At 46.6% G+C, this 25,631-nt stretch overlaps 1 protein-coding gene across 10 annotated transcripts in view; it reads right to left on the bottom strand.

Moving 5' to 3' along the window:
- The window catches only part of ptprsa (protein tyrosine phosphatase receptor type Sa), a 209,083-nt gene that overhangs the window by 97,245 nt on the left and 86,207 nt on the right, over positions 1–25,631 (bottom strand). For all 10 annotated transcript variants that reach the window (XM_076040592.1, XM_076040593.1, XM_076040590.1 and 7 more), the window contains 3 exons: positions 21,037–21,258; positions 6,391–6,536; positions 3,847–3,988 (listed from right to left, as the gene is read on the bottom strand). In XM_076040592.1, coding sequence (XP_075896707.1) covers positions 3,847–3,988; positions 6,391–6,536; positions 21,037–21,133 — 385 coding nt within the window. In that variant the 5' untranslated portion in view covers positions 21,134–21,258. The remainder of the gene's footprint in view (positions 1–3,846; positions 3,989–6,390; positions 6,537–21,036; positions 21,259–25,631) is intronic.

Genomic DNA, 25,631 nt, shown 5'->3' with positions numbered 1-25,631 from the left:
AGGCACACAAACGCATCAACACACACACACACACACACACACACACACACACACACACACACACACACACACACACACACACACACAAAGGAAATGCGGCCTTAACCGCACGCTGCGTCAGATATCAAAAGCGTGCTCGGTACGACTGTCTGTCCCTCTCCAAGGACTCCCAGAGGACTGTGCGAGCGCGGGTGTTATTGGAGCCAGATGGCCCCCATCTTAAGTATTCAGCTGAGGCAGTGGAGCAACAGCCAAGGAGGTGTCACGGTGGGACGCTGAACGCACCCTGCCATCGCCGGCAACGCCGCGCTGCCCCGCGTGCATACGCAGGGCAAAACAAAAGAGACAAGAGAGGCGACGTCGGGGCGGCGTCGCTGTCGCCGAGCAGATGCACTTTAAGTTTGGCGTAACCTCCTCCCTGTATTTAGCCTGAATGAATCCCCGCTGCTGCCGTGATGCCTGCTTGTTTTCGGGGCGTCTGTACATGGAGCATGTGTGCATGTGCGTTTGCCTCGCCGTGCGTGTCATTAGCCGCACAGACGAGCAACGATGTGCGTCTTGGTGTCGGAAGCGTGTTCATTACTGCTTTATTTCTTTTTTTTTCTCTATATTGGTTATTTTGGCCGTACACTGTGATTTAGAGCTGCAGATGAGTCACAAAGAGCCGATACAGGTCCTGCATTGTTATATGCAATATAGAAAGTGCAGTGATATTACAGCATGAAAGTTGCCCATTTAAGACAAAGCAATCATTTCTTCAGCTCAAACAATTAATTACCGTAAATGGTGTTTGAACCCATGTAGGTGCTCCATTCACGGATCAGACACTTGCGTTGCTGCTAATCACCTAGTTGGAGAGCTGCGTGTTATGCAATGCGTACTGAAACAGTTGCACTCAAAGGTTGAGAGAAGGTCAAATGAAGGTCACCTGTAAAGGTCACGGTGCAGTTTAGGTGCGTTCTGAAATGTCACTTTTGCCACTGTGTTTTTGGCCACTTCACTGGCACGCACTGTAAACTCCAGGGGTCTCCATTCACTTGTAGTGGAAACGCATCAGCTGGCAGTGTGTGTGTGTGTGTGTGTGTGTGTGTGTGTGTGTGTGTGTGTGTGTGTGTGTGCACAGCTGCACATGTGCGCCGCAGCCAAGTCGCCCACCGCCGCGACCCATTTTCTGCCTCCGCCGCTGACAAGACTGTTTACACTGGATGCGTCCCGTGCGCCTTGCCCCATATCCCATAATCCTTTGCCACCGTTCCAAGACCCCATGTTCGCCCATTGTCACCCTCACCTGCTCCACATTTCCGTTCAGCCGCGCCACCCCTCCCCCGTCGGCCCTTCATCCCCGGCCAAGTTCTCTGCAGGTTTTTTTTTCCTTCTTCTTTAAATCACCTTCATCCCTCCAGCGTGCACCAGTCAAACCTCGCTCCCCTGTTTTTCACGACATAGTCGCGTCCTTCATCTCAACTCTGTTTTTTTTTTTTGCTTTCACCCTGCAATCTTCACTGCTCCCTGATCAGAGGTGGCAAAAAATATTCACATTCTGTGATTAAAAAGTACTGATACAGCTACCGAAAGTACAAGTTCTGATATGTACTTAAGTAAAAAGTAAAAATTAATTATTTTTTGCCATTAATTAAACAATACATTAGTTGATAATTTAGCAAAGTGAAAACATTTTTAAATAGCTTTAGTTCTCCTGATAAAGTATAATTGAATAGTAATGACCAGTGAGCCATTATGGAATGTTTTTAATAACAGTTTAAATAATTGATTTCATTTTACACATATTTGTTTTTCTCTGTACTGAAAACCCTCTAAAACACGATCCACCTTTATATTGAACTACACCACAGCACAGCTCTACTTCAAGCAGCAACTGTGATAATAAATGAAGTACTTTTAACAGAATTTGTACCTTTAAAATGGCTTTAAAACACACAAACAACCAGAAAGTTTTTCCAATGTAAGTTAGTTAGAAAGCACGGGTGCTTGTGTCCAAATGTAGGGAGTAAAAGCAAAAAAGTTAGAGTCAGAAGAAGAAATACTAAAGAACAGCAGCAAAGAATTTGTACTTCCAACTCTGTCCCTGATATAACACCGTATCTGCTTCCTCCTCTACACCCATCTCGGTTCCCTCCGACGATGAGTGATGTAATGCCTGACTTCCAGACCTCCTACTGTCGGAAAAGCGGGCTGCTCTCCCTCACCAGTCGTCCATCTTGCACCTTCGCCCCGATCGCACTCTCACCGCCCGCCGGCGCCGAGCCCCCAGCAGGAGAGCCGCTGCCTCTCGGGGACGGCCGCTCGGTTCCAATTGCGATAACTCATTTTTTCCCTTCCCTCTCTGTTCCTGTGGACCGAGGTGTGAGAAGACGCACGCACTCAGCCGTGCACTTGCCCGAGCGTGTGCGGCGTGCGCTCATCCCTTCTCACGTTCTCGTCTCCAGCTGAGCCGAGCTTCCGAGGCTTCACGCTTGCAGGTTTGCCATTGCGGCAAAAGTCGATTAAACGTGAGCGATAACGCTTAATTTTAATGCATTTTCTTTTCATGCGCTGTAATTTTGTGCCCGATGCATTTGCATTGTAAAATGACCAAAATGTGTTCAAGAAACTCCCAGAGTTTAGCTCCAAACGGCTGCAGCAGCTCACCCTGCTGGCTGCAACGCTGATAGACTCACAGCAGCCGGGCCAATCAACAACACACCTCCAGGCAGGGGAGCTCGCTGCAAACAATAACGAACATGGGATGCTGGGGCAAGATTCCAAATCTGGGTCCAACACCGTTCCTCACACCCACACTCGCTCTCTCTCTCTCTCCCTCTCTATCTCTCCCTCTCTCGCTCTCCTCCACCTGACTGCCTGATCTGACAGCCAGGAAGGCCTAGCGAGCGAGCGCGTTGGTGTGTGTGTGTGTGAGTGCCTTGCCATCCATCCATCCAGCCGGCCAGCCAGCCAACCAGCCAGCCAGCCAGCAATATCTTAGCTCCATCCAGCTCTGGAAGCTCGGCAGATGGCAGGAGGAGAGAACAGAAAGGACGAACACTGTGCGTGTCAGTGTGTGCGTGCTTGCTTGTTGGTTTGCGTGTGGGTGTGTGTGTGTGTGTGTGTGTGTGTGTGTGTGTGTGTGTGTGTGTGTGTGTGTGTGTGTGTGTGTGCGTGAGTGTGCAAGTCAGACAGACACAACCAGGTGTGAAATAAGAAAGAAAAGCTGCGAGTGGGGGCAGGCGGTCCCGCGGTGCTGCTGCGCTCGGTGATTCTTCGTCAACGCCGAGGCTGTGATCCCCTCACAGGACCGCAACCGTCGCCGATCGCTACTTCCCACCGCGGAGTCGCACGTTTGTTAATGTGGTTCCTTTAAGACGGGCAAGGAGAAGAACGTTGTGTCGGCGCCCGTACGTACGAACAGTCGGGCATTGCGTGATGGACTCGTTGGAGCCGCCGCGCTGTCCATCTGCTGCGAGCGGACAGGAGATTAGTTTCCTGCGCAAATGCATTAAAAAAAAAAAAAAAAAAAAAACAATGCGCTGCATTTTTTTGACATGTGGTTATTTTTCATGTCGCGCGGCTGCCGTTAATTAGGCCTTCCGCGATACGGTGGAACCAGCGAGTAAAAATAAAAACAGCATTTGTTCACACCTGATGAACACGTCTGACACTCTCATCAGGAGGACGTGTGGGATGGATTGATAGACAGAAAGACAGACAGACAGATAGAGAGATAGAGAGATAGATAGAGAGATATTTGGATTGTTCCAACACAACTTGGGATGCGGCGCCACTCCCGCACCGCTGATCTGGTCCTTCTCTTTATCGTCGTTCATTTATTTATCCCAGAGCGGGACTCACCTCTGATGATGGACAGCCTCGCATTGACTGTGATTTCGCCCTCTTGGTTCTCGGCGATGCATTCGTAGATGTTCTCGTCGCGCGGCGCCCGGAGGGGCTGGATTCTGAGCACGGCGCCGGCCCCCTCGTCAAACTCGATGGTCTGCAGGGTGGAGAGAGATACAGAGAGAGAGAGAGAGAGAGTGAGAGAGAAGAAAGACGAGGGCCACACATGGCAAAACCTGCCTCCTTTGCATGAGTCACAAAAGCTTCCACCTCTAAACATGAGAGGCTTTCTCTTAAATAATCCTGCTTTGTGTAAATATTATCTCCTGGAGGCAAAACCGCAGAGAGAAACGTAAACTGTATGGAAGTGAGTTAAAACAACAGAGTCGCGGTCGGGAAGGTTTCTATTCCTGTGTATTTGTTTTGTCCTCGTAAATACAGTTAAAAGGGAAACGCGCCTTATCGTCCCTCCACACACACACACACACACACACACACACACACACACACACACACACACACACACACACACACACACACACACACACACACAGTCGTGCCCCGACATCTATTGTGTGATTGGCTTGTTTTTGTTGTTGTTTTTTTTTTTTCTATTCCATTTTCATCTTGTTGTTGTAATCTATAATTATGCCCTTTGTTCTCTGGAAAGCCCTTTGTTTTGAACTTCACTGAGAGCATATCTTTAAAAAAAAAAAGAATGCGACTCCAGCCAGGGAGGCAGGGCGTGCCCAGAATGTGGAGTCGGTTGAGGGTGGAAAAAACAGGGAGGAGGGGAAAAGAGAGCCTCATTTACAAAAATGGCTGCATTTGAGGAGGAGCTGCGCAAACGTAAAGCCACTACTGTAGTGTAAATAGCAAGGTAATGATTTTCCAATCATGTCTCGTATTGTTTTAGAAACACAGCAGCAGCAGCAGCAGCAGCAGCAGCAGCAGTCATTGTCTTTCTTATGGATATTCAGTTTGGCTGCTCAGTCTTTCCAATGCAGCACCGAGATGATAAAAAATTTGCAGAAAAAAAAAAAAAAAAAATCAAACAACTGAACACAGACCAGATCAGGCTCCCCAATTAGTTCTTTTTCTTACCTTTTAATGAAGCCATTTAATCCCAATTTATTCTGATAGTGTCATCATTAAAAGCAGCTCTAGTTTGACAGTGAGAGCAGCTTTTTAAATTTGTGCTGGGTTGGTGACGCGACGCCTGCGGGTGAAACGCAGCAGCGGGGCAGATTTTTTTTTGACGAACAGGAATTAGCCAGTGGCCAATATGTTCACAACCGCCGGTGCGAGCGATCCCTCCCAGGCAGTCAAATTAACCGTCGCATGTCCTGCAGCGAGGAGACGGATCTCTTCTGGACTTTGAGCGAGACGAGCGGAATACAAATGGCGGCCTTTTTCTCAGCTCGCGACTCCTTCGCATCTACGCCGTCGGCCGATTCCCAGCCAAGAAGGTGAAGGCTGCCGACGGTTGTCGTTGCCTCGGAGCAGGTGGACAGTTCCGGGCCCGTGCCGCCAGTCAGCGCGCGTCACTCTGAGAGAGAAGAGCGGCCCTGCTGCTCCTCTGCTGTGCGTCTCAGGGCTGGGCTGTTAATTAGGCTGAAAACACTGCAGAGCTCCGTGTCGTGATCGATATCAAAGCGGCTGTCTGGAGGGGGAGAACTGAAAAAGAATCACAGCCGCTTCAAAAACCCACCCCGGAACATCCCTCCTGCCCCCGCCCTTTTTTCTTTCTTTTTTTTTATTATACAAATGCTAAACGGAGGACAGGAAGCGTCCTATCTGCCGGGCGTCCTCGACGCCACTGGCTTTGTTTCTCATTTAGCATGCAGAAGGCAGCGACGCGCCAAAACACAACTTGTCTTTATTCTTTGTCCTCCATTGAGACGCTGCTTCCCTCCGATTGATGTGCGATTTTGCTTGTCCCCCACTTTTTAATTAAAGAGGCAAGGACCATCAATCGAGTCGTCATCTGGGGCGCCTCCGCCAATAAGACAGGGCGGGCCTCCTCGCGTGGACCCGGTGGTGGAAAGCAGCGGTAGACAGAGTCTTCTGGCCTCACACGGAGAACAGAGCGCTGAACGTCGAGGGGTGGGAGGGCTTCGTTGCGTAACCGGGCAACTCTTGTTAAAAAAGCAGGCCCACACATTGCTCAGAGGTCAGGGGAGTCACTCCGTGAAGGATTGGCAGTTTTTGCCCGTAACTATTTGTGAAAACAGTGGGTGCAGGAAGGCAACAAAAAAAAAAACAACTAAAAAAACTCAAAAAAACACCCTTTTCTAAATCCCAGTGTGGGGGCTGCAGCAGAGACCGGCTGAAAACTTCCAAGTGTTGCTGGGCGATGTGAAGAAAAATGTGGGGACTGATTGTGTTCCAGCACGTTTTCTAACCGCTCCCTTCAAATGGTTGAAGACGACAAGGCACAGAATGGCGTCCGCTTCTTCTTCTTCTTCTTCTTCTTCTTCTTCTTCTTCTGCTTCTTCCATTGTGTGAAGGCTCCGGCAGTGCCAGACAGTCTGCATCCACACACCTGCCTCGACTCACCTCTATGCGCTGCGAGTTGACCTTCTTGCCCTTCTTGTTCCAGCTGACCCTTGGCTTGGGGTCGCCCGTCGCCTGGCACACGAAGGAGACCACGCCCCCTGAGACGCCAATTTGGTCGACTGGAACTTTAGTGAATCGCGGCGATGCTGCATGGGGACGAGAGAGAGAGAGAGAGAGAGAGAGAGAGAGAGATCGATCAGATTACAGTGCAGGGGTGAGAATCACATGCCACTGTCAGGCTACCGTAGTTTTTAACGGCAAAGCCCACTAGTTAGTAAATTACAGTAGAAGAATCTGGAGCTGGCTAGCATTCGATGAACATAATCGATTTATAATCTGAATCTTTTTACTTCTGCTTCTAGTTTGGCATTTCCCACAAGTATCGATTGATGATTTCAGGACAGTTGCTTCAAATGATTTTCTGACACTGCAAATAACATGAGAGCTGCAAAGATCAAAGGACACAGTCGACACACATCCATGGCAAAAACTGGTGGCCAACAAATGTAGTTGTAGTTTAGATGGAAATGTTTGGGACATTGTATGCATTTGTAAGGATGGGTTGTTCAGAATTGTGTTCACATTAAGTTTTATGCTAGATATCAGCTAACATATTTCTCCTGTCACTTGTTTGAAACCCAACTTGTCTTACAGCAAAGGCCTAAGACCTGCTTAAAAACTACACGTGAAATCACGATATGAGAAAGCGTCAAGTGGCCGTGAGGGAGTTCATAATTAGATTTGTCATTACAACGTAGTTGTTACTAGAGGTCCTAATGAAGAGAAATCAAATTTGAAGAAGATGAATGTACTGCCGTCCAGGTTCAAGATGAGTGAAGGTCAGTGAAGAGCTTCGCTTATGCGCCAAAATGAGTCCTAATGTTTGCTGAAGACTCCCAGTGGAGACGGGAAACATAAAAAATTCAAATACTGCAACCAATCTAAAGTGGGTTTTGCTCCAACTCGAATGTTAATGTTTGCTTAATGTGTTAACATGCAAAATTAAATTTCCATTTTTAAGCAAAGCTCAGGCGCACTTGTTTGTTCCCACTCGGACTTTGCGCACAGCAATCCTGTTGAGTGAAGACGGCGTCATTTGCGCCGAGCGTTTGCCATTTCGGCGCTGGACTTTCTGCTCGTGCTGCTCCTGCAGCGAGCTCAAGACAACAAGCCCGACGGAGGGAGAGCCAAGATGGAGAGAGGGAGAGAAAACAGAGTCCCGGGGAACTCGTTAAATCTGATTCACACAGATATGTGAGGATGATCAAAGGGCCAGCGTATCAAGTCAAATTAATAATTAAGGGACCGTGGGCCGACATCAGTCTCCCGGCACGGCTAAACACATATGAAGGAGCGCTCCTGCATTCGTTATCAGGGGGAGAGGGCGGGCGCCTAATTTGGAGAGAGGGAGGCAAACAGACATGTTTTCGGGTGGGTGAAGAAGCAGAAGAAGTAGCGCCAGTGTAGCGCTTCAGGACGGTGGAGGCGCTCGACACAAAGTGAATCTCGCTGCCGGAGAAGCAAACAGTTTAGATGCAATTTTTTTTTTCTCCACCGCCTCGTGACCTCTAAATCTCACAAACCGGCCGAGATGACGCGTTAAAAAAGGTATGTTTCCAGTCACGCGTACGAGACCTGCGTGCGAATCTACGGTGCTCGACCTTGATGATGCAACTCCAGCAGACAAAGTCAGAACGTGGGCCGAGCTCACGGGAGGAAGGAAAACGGCCCTCCACTGCGAGACGCTGCTGCGGCTGTAGTATCACGTTTCCTCCCTGCAGAGCGGCCTCAGCTGCCAGAGCTGCTCACCTGCCGCTCACATTTGCCTTGTTTATTTGGCCCTCTTTTCCTCGCGGGCGACTGGAGGAGGGCGAGTGCAGTTCAACGTGTGGAAGGCAACGCCAGAAACGGCCCAGATTTGAAAGGGGAAAAAAAAAAAAAAAAAAAAAAAAAAAGTGATAACAATGTTGTGTTTTGATGCTTTTTGATGTGTGCGTCCGCGAACGCTGTCACTTTTATGATGAAACACCATCCAGAGTGTCGGACAGCGTCAGGTCTCCCGACTGGGGAAAGCTAGATTGTCAGGTCTCTCTCTCTCTCTCTCTCTCTCTCTCTCTCTCTCTCTCTCTCTCTCTCTCTCTCTCTCTCTCTCTCTCTCTCTCTCTCTCTCTCTCTCTCTCTCTCTCTCTCTCTCTCTCTCTCTCTCTCTCTCTCTCTCAATATCTAACTAACTATACAACTAACTATGTGTAAAATGCAGGTTTTTCTTTTTCACCGTGCAGTAGCCAGGTAACCCCACCTTCACAGAAGACATAGTGAGTGAGCATGAGTGGAGAAGAAGTGGGAATAGAAAATGGATGGATGGATGGATGGATGGATGGATGGATGGATGGATGGATGGATGGATGGATGGATGGATGGATGGCCGGTTTGCTTTTTCAGGTTTGGCAGAAAATGTTATGTTGGTTATTTTGCATGTAGAAATTCAAGCAGGCATGACTGTAGATAAAAGAAATTGGTTTCTTCAAAGTGAACATATGTTCATATGCTAATTTATGTATTAATAAAGGCAACAACAAATCGTAATTGCAAATCAAGATTTACAAGACGTACAGAGATGTTGTCTAAAAAAGTTGTTTTTCCTGGATTACATACGCAATAACACACTGACTCTGAAACAGTTGAAGTGCTAAAGAGAAAAATGGTGAAGCCACCGGCTTAAATGAAAATCACCAGCATATTTATGGCATTACAGACAAACAAAGGCTAAGCCTCATGATTATACTTTGATTAGGTTTTTTTTTTTTTTTTCAATCAATAAAATCCTAAAGCCATGCCAACAGCGAGCATCATGTTCCTGAGAGGGACCCGAATGCGGCCACGGTGACCTTTGGCCTCAGGGATGAAGGGACAACTTCATCCTTGACTTTTAATGAAATTCTTGTTCCGGGCTCAATTAAAATTCCCTTTAAGTGGCCGTGAAATAGTGCATCCATGTGCACAGGATGTGATGTCACGGTGATCACACACTCTGACCCGCAGCAGCTAAATCTAATGAGTTGCTCCTTGAGCTTAATTGAATGTTTTGGTAATTTTGAGGAATTCCAGTGTGAGTGTTCCTGGGATTTCATTGACAGCTAAATAAACGCTGCTTCAAGCGAACACCATTGTTTCGCACTGAGGCATAAAATCTACCCCCAAAACTGAAAGCAATTAAAATTAATAAATGAATAATAATTAAAAAAAAATTAAAAAAAAAAGTCAGTCGACTGAATTTTAGCCTGTAGCTGTTAATGGACATTGTGGGCTGGTCGAGCCACAGTTTTCCTCCGACTGCAGAGGAGGAGGAGGAGGAGGAGGAGGAGGAGGAGCACTTTCACTCGTCTGATGTGAACAATGTTGCCTGTTGGCGTCGTCTTGGTTTTGCACCGTGAAAAAAAAAGCATGGCAAAACCTCGCACAGCAACCGCTGCGTTTGACCTCCCCCTCCACAATGTGGCCTCTGTCCAGACAGAGGGGGGATTTACACTGAGCAGGCCTGTGGCAGCGCTCGGGCTGAAGACCGGCGCTCTTCGACTGGTTTTCCTCCACTGACCGTCTGACATTTCAACCCTCTCCCCTCCCTCGTCGCAAGGAGAGAGAGAGAGAGAGGGAGAGAGAGAGAGAGAGAGAGAGAGAGAGAGAGAGAGAGAGAGAGAGAGAGAGACGGTCAGTGAACGCACCAGGCGGCACGTCTGTTTGAATCTGGCTCCTGACGGATGAAGGACGTTCTATATACAGTAGGTGGTTTCCAATACAACCTGAGGGAGGTTTGACAAAGAACAGGGAGCAAGAAGGAGGGGGGTTGGCAGGACAGGGAGGGAGGTGTTGAAATGGAAGTGAATGGCACGCTAGGTGGCCAAGAGAACAGGTGGTGGGGGAGGGGAAACACGGTGAGCGTGGAAGATATGATCCCAAGGTAGGAAAGGGAGTATTTGCTGTACGTTTAAAAAAGAATAATAGTAATTTTGTGGAGATTTTTTTTTTTTTTTTTTTTCGCTGCCAGCGTCCAGTATTGGGGGAGAAGGGATGCATATAGGCAGAACTTATTCAGAGAGTTCCATGGGAGGTGAAGAGGGAGAATTTTTTTTTCCAAGTTGGGAATTTTAATTAACTGCAAGAAATGACAATTAGACCTTTAAAAGACTTGTATCTTCGTTAATTAGGTGTGTAACAGCTTTTTTTTCTCTTCTTCCATGGCCTGGGACTTAGCGGTGGACTCAGTCAAGGTCGTCTGGTGTGACTTAGGCATAAATTGGCAAAATAAGCAACTGCGAATGGGGACTTGGAGGTGCAACGCCAGGGCAACATGAAGCTGGAAGGTCAGTTTGAGGCGCGTCCTCAAACATGGTCATGAGACGAGACACTTTTGACACGTGCAAGTACAAAAGTATAGGATGTGTTTTTTTTTCCCCTCCTATTTTGACTCCTGTGCTTTTCTAACTTTGTGTTTAAACTCCTCCAGTGAGGTCCTCAACAGTTTAAAAGCATTACGGGTAATATTTAACCTCAGCGCTATTTGGGCTTTACCCAATCAGTGCTTGGCTCTGTGGCTGTGGGCCAACGGACACCTTCTGTAATGCAATTACAGCAGGTAATGCCGCATGTGCCGCTAATGCCAGCTGTGCGAAACGCAATTACCCTTTATTTCAGTTTTCCTATTTTTCTCTCTTTCTTGCTTAATGCCATTGCACTCCCAGTACCACTTCCTGTTGACGAGGAACCATTATTTTAAAAAAATTATAACCTTGCGACTCAGTGGGTAATTGCCGGGTTGACAAGGCTGAATAGTTGCGAGGCTTAAATCGCTTTTTAAAAATAAAATAAATAAATCCAGTAATTAGAGAGGGCACAGACCACATGGCATTATTAACAAATGAGATGTTTAATACATTTGTGCTGTTTCTTCTGGAGTTACAAGAGAGGCAGACACATTCGGTTGGTGCTGAGGGAGAGAATCTTACCACTGACCCATCACCAATTTCAGATAAATAATACTCTGTGCCTTTTGAGAACACATTGGTAAAACTAACTACATTTTCTCGACCCAGGTGGTGCCAATATGCATAACTGATGACCAAAAAGACAGTCTTTGAAGAGCTAAAAGTTTGATTCCTCACTGTTGACAATAGGCAACAGTTTTGTTGAATGTTTCCAACAGAAAACCACCATGAGGAGCAGCAGCCAATCAGACTTAAACAGATGTCAGTAAATATTGGAACGCCTCGTAAATCCTAAATCGATTCCTGACCTACTAACCTACTAATCCATGTACAGATTGCCTCCGCAATCTGTCTTCACAGGCTGTAATAGTTTCAATTTTATTTCTTTTTATTTCACTTAAAACTTTCTCATAAAAACAGTTCCATGTCATTTTGGCTAACCTCGGCACAAACGTCTTTTACTGCCAGTTTCCCAGAGTGAAAGTCTCCACCAAATGCTGCATGACGTTACCTGCCATGACATTGAAAGGACGTTACACCTGCAGTGGCAATTTGTCCCGTCCGCCCAAGTCTCCCTTTATTCCCAAAGCTTCCCTCAGATAGACCAGGGTGCAGAACCGGCCAGATAAGCTCACAAGACCCGTCTTTATCTGCCTGGCAGGGGTACATGGCCCGAGCTAAAATAACCAGCGACGGGAGCCCGGCTATCTTCACAGGGCTCCAGGAATAGAAGCGATCCGAGCAAACACGACAAGCTAGTCGGAGGGAGGAAAAAAAAAAACAAGCAAAAAAAACTCACACTGTGCACACAGACGGTTGTTTAGCGAATACGGAACCACCTGCTACAGGCCGCTACTTCTGTTAGAACTGATAAGACAGAACACAGCAGCTCTGTGGTTATAAAATGGTGGTGGAGAGTGGGAGGCGGGCGTGTGAATGCGAGATGGCTCCATTACAGCACTTTACTGTTGTTTGGTGAGGAGGCCGTTTAAGAGAAAGGAAAAGGGACCGGCTTCATGACTAACACGGTAATTGATGGGGGGAAGCTTCCCGGCCCACAAATAGGAGCCATTATCCTCAGAATTAGCCAAGTGCCGGACGGACAAAACGAGGCACGGCCACTGGGTGATTCGAGGAGAGAGGCAGAAAATTGTGAGAAAAAAAAAAAAAAAAAAAGGCCACTCGTTACCAATCTTGCTCCGCCGACGGCCCACCGAGGACTTGCGGGACTATTTGGGGGGCCTCCTGCAAGTGAAAAGTAAAGGCACTTTCTGCAGCAACCTGAATAACCTCAGCTTTTATCCATCTGCTGTCGATCTGCACAGAGAGTTAAAGATGTTGACACAGACTGTATCTTCCATCCCGCTCGCTGCCACTTGATCACACTGACAGTCAACTGTGCGGGCAGATGTTGTTGTGCCTTTTTCCAGTGTGTTTACCAGGTTGGCCGGAGCAATCAAGGGCTGCACGCTACTGATTTAAAAGTAATTTACTGGAACCAATTCAGCCGGAGATTCAACTGAATTTTCGTATTATCCAAAGAGCAGACACATGACACAAGTGCCTGCACGGAAAGAGTCCAGCACTTATGAGGTACTGAGCAAGTGATATTGGAAACAAAATTAAAAAAACAAAACAAAAAACATCTACAGTAGTAACAAAATGCGCTAAGACTTGGTTATATACCAAGGGAGACAATTCCAACAAACTTGGCCGACAAAGTTGATTTTGAAAAGGACGAGGTCAGCTGACAGAAGAAACCAGGCCCTTCATATAGAGATTCACATTAACTCCTCAGCACCGGCACTTATTGTCCACTCTAAGTCATCCATGGTCCGGGATCAAGGCAGAGGGCGGCCAGCCAAAAGCAGGGGTCTCCTTCAAGGTGCATGCACGCAATTCCTCCACCGGTTTACAGGTTCACACACGTATGAGGACACCAACGCAGTTTTGTTGAGATACGCAATAAGCACACAGGCCTCACAAAGCCAACCCCATCGATCTGCTCTCTCTTCAATCTCACCGGCTGACTAGACGCCGGAATGACTGCAAACCCAGCCTCTTCATCTGAAAGTTTCCTCACATAATCACAGCCAAGGTCAGCGACACCAATACCAACTGGTGTCACGACAGAAAAAAATAAACGACTTCTAAAAACCCAACAGAAGAAAACACTTCAGGGTGATTCTGATCGGAAAAACCGCTCTCAAACCAAACCTGGATTTATTAACATCAACCATTTAACTGTCTCTTCAGTTTTATTTTGGTGAGTGTGTCTTATTTATTAAACGTTTCAAACTGAAATCCTTCACATGTCGCAGCCAAACCAAGTTTTCTTTGGCTGCGGCAAAAAGCACGAGAACTTTAACTCCGCCCGGATGTTGGCGACACCGCGTCCAGCGGTGCTTCACCTCCTGGAATTCTAAAGGGGCAAGCGTGAAAAAATATAATTAAATAGTGGCGGGGTGTTCACGGCCGCGACTGTCTGAGTATTTGCTTGACATCAGCATGTGCGCTCTCTTATTAATCGTAAAAAAAAAAAAGAAAAAAAGAAATAGCGCTTACAATAATCTCATCAGAAGCCATATTCCACAGGGCATGTTTGGGTCAGGTTTGCTTCCCTCGCAGCCCTTTCCCAGGCAGACTGAGCTTAAGGGTTAATTAAACAGTTACTTTTTCAATTAAAATACAAGGGAGAGAGGCTAATTGGGATTTGCTCCTGGGTTAGCGGGGGTGCAAAAGCATTTGTCGGTGCAGTGAATTACAAAGCCGACTAGCGCGGACCAGATTGTGCGGCAAGCTCCATCTGAGAAATCTCTCCGATTTTGTCGCGATAAAGGAAATAAAGAGGAAAAACACATTTCCTATTACAAATTTGATGGATGGCATGAATGGTTTTGGGATATTTGACAGTAAATAAATGTACAACATCAAGCATTAACTTAATACTGATGAGAATAAAAGCGTTTTTTAATTAAAAACAAAACAAATCCTATTATTATTTTTTTTCGATGAGTTTTTCAATGCAGAAAGACAATATTTCTCTGTTCATTTGGGGGGGGGAACAAAACACATTCGTTTGAAAGTTTTTGGAGGGACGAGCAGTGAAAGCGAGTCGTGCGCCGCAACAAGCCTCCAAGGTTGCGTCATGCCGGCTGCCATCTACATCTCTACATGCGCTCCAAACAAACTCGCAGGGCTCTGCGCTCCATCAGGGATTTGAGGCAGGAAGTGGGGGAAGCAGAATAATACAAGTTCTGGTGTGCTCGTACCCAGAGGTGAAAAACTCTCCTCCACGACGCCGCAGTCACAGCGAGGCTGCTTTTCTTTTAAAGGCGGCACACTTGTAATGTGCGCAAATTGGTCCCATTGAAACCGCTGTAAAAGGCGAGAGAATGAAAGAAAGAAAGAAAGAAAGAAAGAAAGAAGAAAAAAAAAGAAAAGTATGCGACGTCGTGCCCAGTGGAAATGAATCAATTTCTGCGAGAGAAATAGGGGGAGGGAAATTAAGCTGAAGTGTGTGTCTGATTTCAAAATTGCCACAGAGTGCACGTCAGGAAGGTGAAATGGGACAATTTTGGGCCATTTAGAGAATCGCTTCAGGAAATCGACACTTGTTGCGTCATTAAGTGAGCAGGACGCGTCGGGGTGCGAAGGTGTAAACACAGCAAGGAGGCAATAAGGAAAACAAACACCAGGCCGTTTCCCTCTGCTCTGACGATGACGCTCGCAGGATTTTTTTTTTTCCTTCCTACAGTCACACAAAATGTACAGGACTTGGAATGGCAGCTCGATAAAAAAAAAAAAAAAAAAAAAAAAAAAATCAGATCTCGTTAGCGCAAGCTATCTTTAGCCAGATGGAGCCTTGTCTCCTGGAAAAGAGGAGAAAAACACAGAGGGATAACGCTTTTCACACACTTTAATCACCTGTATTGCTCTGTCAGTCCGAGTACGCACGACATCGTTCAAACGACTGGAGCGTGCGTGAGTGCGTGCGGGCGTGCGAAATAAAGCGATAGAGACGCGTTTGAGCTGTAAGATTAAAAAACGTGAGGCGGCGCGGCGCAGCTGCGAGCCGAGGAGGGGCGCTTTCTCGCAGGGTGCGATGACAACAATATGCTTTTAGATGCAGGAAGAAAAATAAAAATGATAATACTCTAAGGCAGCTTCTGCCTGTGCAGGATGGGCAGGTATCTGCGCTCTGCCATCACCCTCCTGCCATCAGCAATCAGACTCTGCATTGTAAATCCGTGCATTTATTTCTCCGTTCCTGGACTCTGGGGAAGCAGCGTAGCACGATTCGCTATCTCTCCATCTCTTAGAGGCCCAGGTGACATCACATGTAGCCCTCTGGTTAACATCAGCTGCGTTTCCATCACCCCCAGAGTTGCGCAAAACCTAAATGTCATAATATCCATCCATAATATGGTCATGGAAACGCCTGAATTAACGAAAAAAAACTTCTCAATTATGGCCAAAAGGTTTTTACGCTCTCATGAGGTGGTTTTTCAGACGTATCCACACAGAGGTATATTTGGTTTTCTCTTCCTGTTAAAACTGAGGCTCTGTAGCACCTTCTACATGTCTAGAAGGGGGAAAACAACAAGTAAATGGAACAAGCAAGCACCAGCAAAATACTGCCTGTGACTTGCATTCGCATTTCAGATTTGATCTTCAAAAAGTCGGGAAGAAGTTCCAAGTTCGGACCGCACTCGGCTGTCCTCGGAGCTTCAGGAGAGAATGACCTCCACTGTAAAGTCGAACAAAAGAAGCTGCCACTTTTTGATAATGGCCTTTCAGGTGGCACATTGCTGAATCTGCCGTTTCTGCCCCATTTGTGCAAATTATGAAGGTAATTCCAATTTAAATTGATGTCCATAGATCAGATTTAAAAAGCACTTTCCCCCACGCCTCCTCACTTTCGAGAGCAATCTGGTCTATGACACAGCCTGCAGCAGCAGGGCATACAACATATTGACTTGAACCAAATTAACTCTCAAGCACGAGTTCAAACATAATCTGACTGATGAAGATAAGACATGAAGCAGCCAGAAAGAAAGAAAGACAAAACAAGCAGTGGCGAGAGAAACTGAAAACCTGGAGGAAGAAGACCAGGAAAATATCGCCTACACTGAGCCGCCTTGCTTTCTTCTCTTTTTTTCCGTCCAACTGGCAGCTTCAAAGGAATATGAATAATTGAACACTCTCACCCCGTCACTGAGAGTACTGGCCAATTACTATTTGGAGTACTTTGCCAAGAATGCTACTGTGGAGAACTCTAAAAGTCCAAAAGACTGGAGAAAAGGAAAGCTGAGAGAGGTGAAAGGCTGGGAAACATCATGAATAATAATCCTGCCTCCCTGCTCAAAAAAAGGTAAAATAAAAAATAAAAAATCCAGCAGAGGAATCATTAAAAAAAAAAAATAATAATTCGAAATACAAAAATTCTGTATAGTGAAAATAATCCCAGTGAATGTGAAAATGGTTAGCAGCACCGTGATGAAAACAGAGACCGTGCTGTCACCCTGCAGCTCGTTCATCAAAAAACTAATATTGCAAGACGACATTTATTACATCTAATAACTTCGGCAACCACCTCAACCTTAACGTTCAGTGAGAAAAAATTAAATCACAATCCTCCCATGCCAGAAACAGAAACCAGCAACAACGAAAAATGAAACAAAGTGCTGTTTTATACTGCGTTTAATCTTGTCTTGTCGCTTTTGTCTAATAAACAGATTTGTTTGTGTTGATCCCCCCCGCCCTTTATTATTTTAATTGAGCTAAAGAAAAAAAAACCTCAGCCACTACAGAAAAAAAACAGAATGAGCTAGCATTTAATTTTTCCTTCATAAATAATGCCCTTTGTTCTTGATGAAACGCTGTATTGATGTTAGTTTTGCCTGAAACTGTTGTAGAATTAGACAATGCACATCAGTTGAATTAGACAATCAGCTGTTAACTCATATCTTGAATGGTAATACGTCTTCAGATCCATCCACCGAAGCCCAGTGCTTGTACCTAATAAAGTGGCCCGTGACTAAAACGAATACATTGAGTTGAGTTTGCCATGTGACCGGCTGGTCCTGTTAACATGCGATTGAACACTGTACCTAATAAAGCGGCAGGAGATTCTACATACGTTTCTGAATTTTCTAAAGGTCTCTGGCAAGTAAATGGCAACGTAAACCTGTTTCAAAAGGGCAGCGCCACACAATAACAGAGTTTTATGGCCCGGCCACAATGAACTGCACACATCCCTGTGCTTTAGATACTGATGTAGGCTGGATATGTCTAATCTAGAAAAAGTCCAAAGACTGAAAACCAGCTATGACAGTGAGACACACACACACACACACACACACACACACACACACACACACACACACACACACACACACACACACACACACACACACACCTTTTCCATAAATTTAAGGCAAGCATCGCAGACAAATGCAGAGGGACACGCACACAAACAGGGAGCGACGCATTATTACAGTTGGGGTGACGGGATTTATTGAGCCATCTTTCTTTCTCTTTTGATTAAAAACGTCTCCTCCGCGCAGTGATTTATGAGCGGGTATGGAAAAAGGACAGAGGGCAGAGAAGGAGGCAGACAGAGGGAGGGATGTGAGAGCGGAGGGAGGATGACATCATGCTTTCGGACGAGGGGCGGGGGGGCGGGCTTGTTTGCAAGGGTGTGTGTGTGTGTGTGTGTGTGTGCGTCAAGTGGATCTCAGACACAAAAAGCTCACGTAAAATTGTACACACACACACACACACACACACACACACACACACACACACACACACACACACACACACACAGTCCTTCCAGTCCTGGATGGGAGTGGCTATAATTGAACAGCTGCACATTAGTGTGTGTGCGTGAATGTGTGTGTGTGTGTGTGTGTGTGTGTATCTAGGTGTGAATGACAAATCAAGGAGAGCAAAAGAAAACCTGCATGTGTTTTTTTCATTTTGTTGTTTTTTGTTTTTTTTTTTGCATATATTTACAGTCATAATGGTCGGGCAACTCTGTGAAGCCTGACATGAGAAGTACGGGCCAGAGTGCCAGCGTGTCGTGGTGTCCGTGTGCAAGCGTGCGTGTATGTGTGTGTGTATAGGTGTGATAGCGCGGATGAGACGGGAAGATAAGAGCGAGAGAAAGCCTGTCAAATAAAAAAAAAAAGGAAAAGAAAAGATGATCGTGTCCAGAAGCAGATCAGACAAAGACTGGCAGCTACTGTCAGGTGGAGACAGAGCCCTCTGTAGTCTGTGTGTGTGTGTGTGTGTGTGTGTGTGTGTGTGTGTGTGTGTGTACGTGGAGTGGGGGACACTAAAGTGCAACCAGAATGATCTCCGGTCTTGATGCGCGACATGCTTGCAGCAGGCAGATCCCGGCACCTCGGCGCTCATCTCATTCCCGTAATTAGTGCGTGAGTGCGCGTGTGTGTGTGTGCGCGTGTGTGCGTGCGGGCGGGTGGGTCCTCCCCATCAGCGAGACGGAAGACGCGTGGCGGATGGAGAACAAAGACGTTTGTTTTCTACATTTGGTCTGAGAGCAATTTCACATGTTTTCAGCCAGCTGAGCTGAAAGACACTCGAGCGGCGCCGCCAGCCACTCCAAGCCGCCGCGCAATCAGGAGAAGACAGGCCCTCGGTTGCAACACGAGCCGGGGAGAGAAAAAAAGAAGAAGCAAAAAACAAAAAAAAAAACAAACAAAAACAAGCGCTCCTCCTGAACGTCAGAGCCGCAAGACGGGAGGGAGGCAGATGGAAGGGCAAGAGGCTAATGAAGCAATCTAGCCTTCAAATTTCTCCTCAGACGGACGGATAACGGAAAAAAACCATTTTGTCGTGACGGTTTTCTCGAGAGAAAAAAAGAAAAGCGCCTGAAATGTGTCATCGGCTCGGTCTGCCGAGAGATTTTGTTTATTCTATTTTTTTTTTCTCCCCTCTTTTCGAATGCCAGGCTTGCCTCTCCTCCGCCCGCCGCTCATCACGGAACTCGTCAATTCTTTTCAAATGCCGCAAAAACAACGGCGTGAGCCTCGCGCGTCGTTCCTTCGGCAGCTATTTATTTATGAGGGGCGGGGTAAGATTAGATCCCCGACAATAGCGGGCGATGTCACAGCTCTTCTCTCACACACACACACACACACACACACACACACACACACACACACACACACACACACACACACACACACACACACACACACACGACAAAAAGCGCTGGGCTTTGCTGCGTTGCCTGCGGTGCCTGCGCTCCGCTCCGCTCGCTCACTCGATCGCTCGCACACGCAAACGGGCGTGAACTTGTCGGTGACACGCACTCCTGCCCGAGACGAGGCTCAGAGCGGCCGCCGTGCAGATGCGCGCCGCAAATCCGCGCACAAAGCATCCCGAAAAGGGGGCGGGGGGAGCGAAGACGGGGGAGGGAGGGGCCTCCTCCCCACCTCGCCGTCGCTCTGCTTCCATTTGTCTTTGTTTTGCCTCCTTAATGCTCCTCTAAGCCCGTCTTAACGAGGAAATGGTGCGGAACAAATCCTGAGCGGGACTCGACAGGGCGGGGATAAGTGACTGCTAAGGTTCCTCGTTTTCCTCGCGTGGCCAGTTAATGGAGGGTTTTTTTTTTCTTTTTCTTTTTCTTGATGTTGTTTTTTTTTTCTGCAAAGGCAGGCGTCGACGTTTGGGCCCTGCCCGAGAGAGATACCTGCGGTGGCCACACGGCAGACGCAGCCACAGACATCAGGGCAGGGCAAATTCAATGAGATTTGACGGGAAGTGGGTTGGTGCAAGGGTGAGAGAGAGAGAGGAGGAGGTGGAGGAGGATGAAGAGGGCAGGACGGAGGCAGAAGGTGAAAAGGCCAAAGGAGGAAAAAATAAAATTCATCGGATTTAAATCTCCGTTTTAGATTTTGTCTCGCTGTGAAATGCAGCGCTGCTGTTTGTGCAAGGTGGCACAGTTCAGCAGGACAGGAAGTGGCACTGGGACAGCATCAAGCCTCCGGTTCATTTTCAAAATACAAACTTTAAATTCAACTGTACTAAGCCGATGAGAGCAGTGAAGAGCAGTGAGCTTCATCTCGTTCCAAAGACATAAAGAAGGAAACAGTGGCCCACAACACAACAGATGTTAAATTATTTATCCTCTGAGATCTTAAACAAAGAGAAATATTGTCATATTGTTTTTCTGCCACTGTGTTTTTCCAGTAATTGCAGATGCCGATGAATAATCAATAAAGCAATTGTGTTTAATGACTGGAATATTGAAATCCACTTTAAATTACGCCTCATACTTATGATTACTGCCCCTTCTGGATACTGCAATGCTCATAAAAACAAAATCCAACTCCAGGAATTGTTGTTTTTCTGTCAGTGGCTATTCTCACACTGCGGAGCCTTCAGAGATCAGGCGCCGACCTCAGGGGCGACGATGGAGGAAATAAAATCATGCCAAATTATTAAAAGCCACCAAAAAATGTTAGAAAGCAAGCAGCTGCGGTGTCGCTGTGAGAGGAAAGAAGCTTCCAGCCGCATTTTCAACTTTCCGTTCTCCACTCCCCTGCAGGTATTTCCATATATCAGATATAAAGGTTAAACCGCCGAGGTCGCCGGGAGCAGCGGCGCAGCTGCCCTGCGTCCTGACACTTACATAAGGCGAAGGAGCCGGTGAGCAGCAGAGATAGCAGCAGAGCGGCCACGGGCAGCAGGAGCGGCAGGGAGAGGTGATGGACTCGGCCGGGCGCCATCTTGGCTCCAGCGGGGAGGGGCGGGGCGGGGCTGGATCTTCGGCCCGGCTGGAGAGCCCAGGCCCTGGCTGCACCCCGGGAGGAGGGCGAGAGGTCGGGCTCTTCGCGCAGGATGGCTCGGCACTCTGCAGAGATGAGAGAGGAGACGGACGTGTTAGGAAGGAGGGCTGGCGGGGGTTTGACGGCAAATAGGTAGAAAACAACCAGTGTTGCAAACCTTTCCTATTTTTTGATCTCTGCTACTTTGTTGGCTTTGTTTGAGTTTGTGCAACACTGGTTGGATTTCATGTCTGAACGTTGCCAGTATCCCAAGTTTTTTCATTCAGTCGTTCATATTTTCACCGTGTTGTCAGAGAGCAAAGGCTGATTTCTCCAACGAAAGGATCCAGGGCAGCGTGTGAAATACAGTGAGGGCTCGTGGAGGCTGATTAAGCCAAGGGCCCCCTCTGAAAGCCTCAAAGCAAAAGAGGGTCTCAATGTATGCATATTATTGTCACTAATGGTCCCTAAAACGTCTTCAGATCACCCTATCTAAAATTCAGTTTTTAAAAACATGCATGCTGCATGTTCAGGAAATTCAGATTGGTATCGAGTGACAGGAGGCTGGGGACGTCCCGAACATTGACGGCTATTTCGCACACTGATCCAGGGTCACCGTCACTCACAGACTGTCTCCGACTGCGCCAGCACTAAAAAACATTGTCGCTGTTGCTGCAGGTTGCTTGAGATCGTCTCGTCCAATTACCACAACGGCAACAATTTTGTGACATTTGCCGATGTTGTGTGTTGTCTGATCCTCGCGGTGACAGCGGGAGGCGGTCCAGACTGAAGACCGCTCTCCACTTGCGACTACTCCCTCTGAGGTCCCCCCCCACACACTCGCACAAGAAGAACCTCCATTCGCAGCCGAGACGCAACATTTAGCATTTCCAAATTTTTCTTTCGCCTTTTTTATTACCGCTGCCTTGTAATTACAGACACCCAATGATAATCCGGGCGGTTAGTCTTTGTTTTAGTCAAATTGCTATTAATCCCCCAGGCTATAAAGACAGGGAACGCCCACCCCCTCCACACACGCACGCACACACAGAATTCCCTCTCGTTAGTATGACTGGCGCCTCCTGGAGCCGCCGCTTTTTAATTAAAAAAAAAAATGAGAATAAAAAGGAAGACAGAAGTGGCAGAGATTGATGACCAAGTCGGAATGAGATTGTCAATTTGTGTTTAACTTTCTTTTTTTTTTTTTAATGTGTCCACGTCGTTCAACTTTCAACGCACGCTTATCTCGCGGTGCACTGACGGGGAACACGGAGAGCTCTAAACACTCGCTCGGACCTTCACTTGGGGGTCCGTTGGGTACAAAGCCTGTCATACCGAGACAGGAAAAGAGAGAGAAAAAAAAAAAATACAACTAAAAATCTCCCCTTTAAAAGGCTGCTGATCACAAGGCATCCTGTGATTAGCACGCGTCTGCCTGGCTGCGCTGTCCTTGTGCAAGACGGCGAGCCTCTCCTGGCTCAGGGGAGCAGCGGCGACGGAGCCAATCTCCCCACAAAGGGCGAAGACGACGCTTCAAGAATGAGATAATTACCTGCACTCGGGGTGCTTAACGTCGTTCTTTATAGCGCAAGCTGTGCAGACAATATGCTGTTTATTGTGGACGGCCTGGAGCGGCGATTTGTCAGGGCAACCTAGAGGTTACAGATAATATTCTGTCAACGGTCACCATCCATCAAGCAAGCGCTCTCAAAGAGCCTCGGTGCACTTCATAAATCCTCACATTTGAGCCTCCCGCATGTTGCTTTTGTCAAGTGTTGACGGCAGAAAGTGTACGGAAAGTATTTGAAGGAAGCGCAGAGCGGGAAACTGGTGCAAATATAAAGAATTAAAATAGAAATTATAACAAAAAAATCAAAAGCGTTTTAAAGAGAATTGAATATAGCCAGCGATCCAATGTGGTTGCGTGCAAATTTTCGGGGCGGGAAAAAAATGTGTGTAATAACACTTATGTATGGTTTAAGTACACACAAACATCCCGGGTTCATAGGCTTTTTGGAACAGATACATTCTGGCACGTCTGACACGCTCACTTGGAGAAAAAAAAACAAACAAACCAGAAAAAAAACCCTAAAGCAACAACAACAACAATAGGGCTTTCGTGGCCGTGCCCCCCTTTCTCTTTTTTTTCCCATAAAAGAAGCCAGTGTTTCTCTGAGGCTTAGATCATCTTTCACCACAAACACAGGCACACACGACCAGCCTCGTGTGTCCTTATCTGTTTAACTTTTGTTCTTCAGCCTGGAAGGCAGGTCGTGTCGCGACAAGAGACGAGGTAAAGAACAGAAAGAATAGGGGAGTATCAGATTGTGAAGGGTGCTTGAACCTTGCTTGGATTGTATACGCCGGTTTAGAGGGAATCCTGCGATGCCTGCAGGGAATTGCTCACAAGATCCATTGTGGGAGTGCTCACAAGATGCCTAGGTTATGATTTATGGCCATCCCGTGAGGCCACGGCTTTCTCTCTCCACCTTTGGCTGCCAAACAAACTTCACAACGCAATTACAACAGCTATTGTTATCGAGCTGGCTTACTATACATAACCCGAGGGCGTGCGTAGGCTCAAGTTCAACGATAAGAACCATCCATGCAGCTCAGCACTCACTCCTTTCATGAAATGTTTGAAAACGAGGAAGAAGCACATGACTGATTCCTCTTTTTTTTTTTCAAGCACGCAAGTGAAATTGGAGAAGAAAATGATGGAGAATGATAACAACCACCAGGTTCTCGATCTTTGGATATCAAAATCGATCACATTTCGTTTACAGTGTCTTCCTTTATGAGTTGAGCATTTCTGAGGACAGGGGACTTGAAAATAGACTATTTCCCCATACTGATTTGATTCTATATGATCACAAAACAAAGCTCCTGCAAATTATTCGTACAATTTCACGTCCTCAGCTATCTCTGTCTGTGGTTGTGCACGCAAAAGTTCACCATTCACGTTTCACGCTGGAGCCAACCTCAACAAATAAGAGAAGGATCTCCAAGTTCTTCTTATCTTCAAGTGTGTGTCAGAGACTGTATGAAAAGGGCACAGATGACTAGTTGGCTACATAATTGTACACAGTTGATAAAGATGGCAGACATAATGTTACTCTCCACTTGTATCCAGAAAACAGAGCTCTGGCTGACCTTTCAACAATGCTGTTGTTTGTGGTACTGGGAAATGGCACCGGCTCTGTCTCGCTTCAACAGTATCACGCTGAAACAATGCAGAGCCCTGACTGTTCCGATCGGTCTCGCCGGAAAAGGAATGAAGAGATTTTTTTTATTTTTTTCTATTTTAGCCGAATATGCAATGACAATTTCAAATGTTCCAACCTGAATGAGAATCCAAAGTTAAGTCATGAAATTACTCCTTGTTCAAAAGTGATTTGGGGATTTGATGGAGGGGGGGAAATATCGGAGCAGAGATTTAAAGAAATAAGCCTGAGTCATTTTCTTCAATGTTTTTTTCTGGGTGAGGGTGATTTAACAAATACTGCCTTGATCAGAGCCCATAACGTCTGATTTTTTTATGTAACTGTCACGGCTGTCTCACTCTGAGAAGTCTTTGACTCTGGCCGTAGAAGACTCAGGGCTTTAACAACTACATCAACTACTTTTTTTTCTTACTGACTGACATAGATTTGTGCCATTAAACTTTGCAACTTTGATGAGCTGTGTATCACTATCACTATGTTTAATGTACTGACCGAAAAGCTGTTGATTCCAATGAGGCGTTAACAGCTTTTTACATGGAAAAAGTACAGAAGTAGTATGGAGTTGGAGAGTGGCACCTCTGCTGTAGCTATGGCAACAATGGCGGTAGTTAAACTTCGCCACTGCAAGGGGAGAGAAGATACGTAGTATTCAGAGCTAGCACTCAAAAAGCATGCAACACACTGATGGTAATTACAACGCTTACAAATGCAATGAATAGCTTCATTGAGGGTGGAAGAGGGAAAACCTTTACAGGGCTGCATATGGTTAATTAAAGAGCAGTGATGCAACCAAGGGCTTGCTCAACTGTATGCAAGGGTGTGAACGAAGGTGCGTTTGGCTTCTAAATATATCCAACTAGGCGTTCTTCAAAGGGTGCTTCCTTCCCTACCTCACTCCCTTTCTCTGCTTCCCTTCCCCCCTTGAAATTCATGCATAATAAACTATGCTTGCATTGCAGATGTTTGGTGAGGGAAAAAAAAAAAATGGCATGGATTTGCATGGTCCTGCAGGACTATTATGTAAATGCCCTTGTGTGTATCAACCTCCCAGCATCGCTGTTTGGTTGTGATCCACGCCATCTTGAATAATCTGCACGAGAGAATTGCAAAACACGGCACACCTGTAATTAACCATCCCAGCGGGAGCATAAGAGCTTATGTAAAGACAAACACATTCGCACTTGTCTGAAGATGTGTCAAGTTAATTTCGGGTGTTTGTCTTTGGCTTACGTGGC

This window comes from Nelusetta ayraudi, unplaced genomic scaffold (genome assembly GCF_046127955.1).
Source record: "Nelusetta ayraudi isolate G7.1 ecotype Tasmania unplaced genomic scaffold, CSIRO-AGI_Nayr_v1 ptg000062l, whole genome shotgun sequence".
Classification (NCBI taxonomy): Eukaryota; Metazoa; Chordata; class Actinopteri; order Tetraodontiformes; family Monacanthidae; genus Nelusetta; species Nelusetta ayraudi.
Note: the sequence above shows the minus strand (reverse complement) of the source record. Positions and strands in the feature narration are given on the sequence as shown.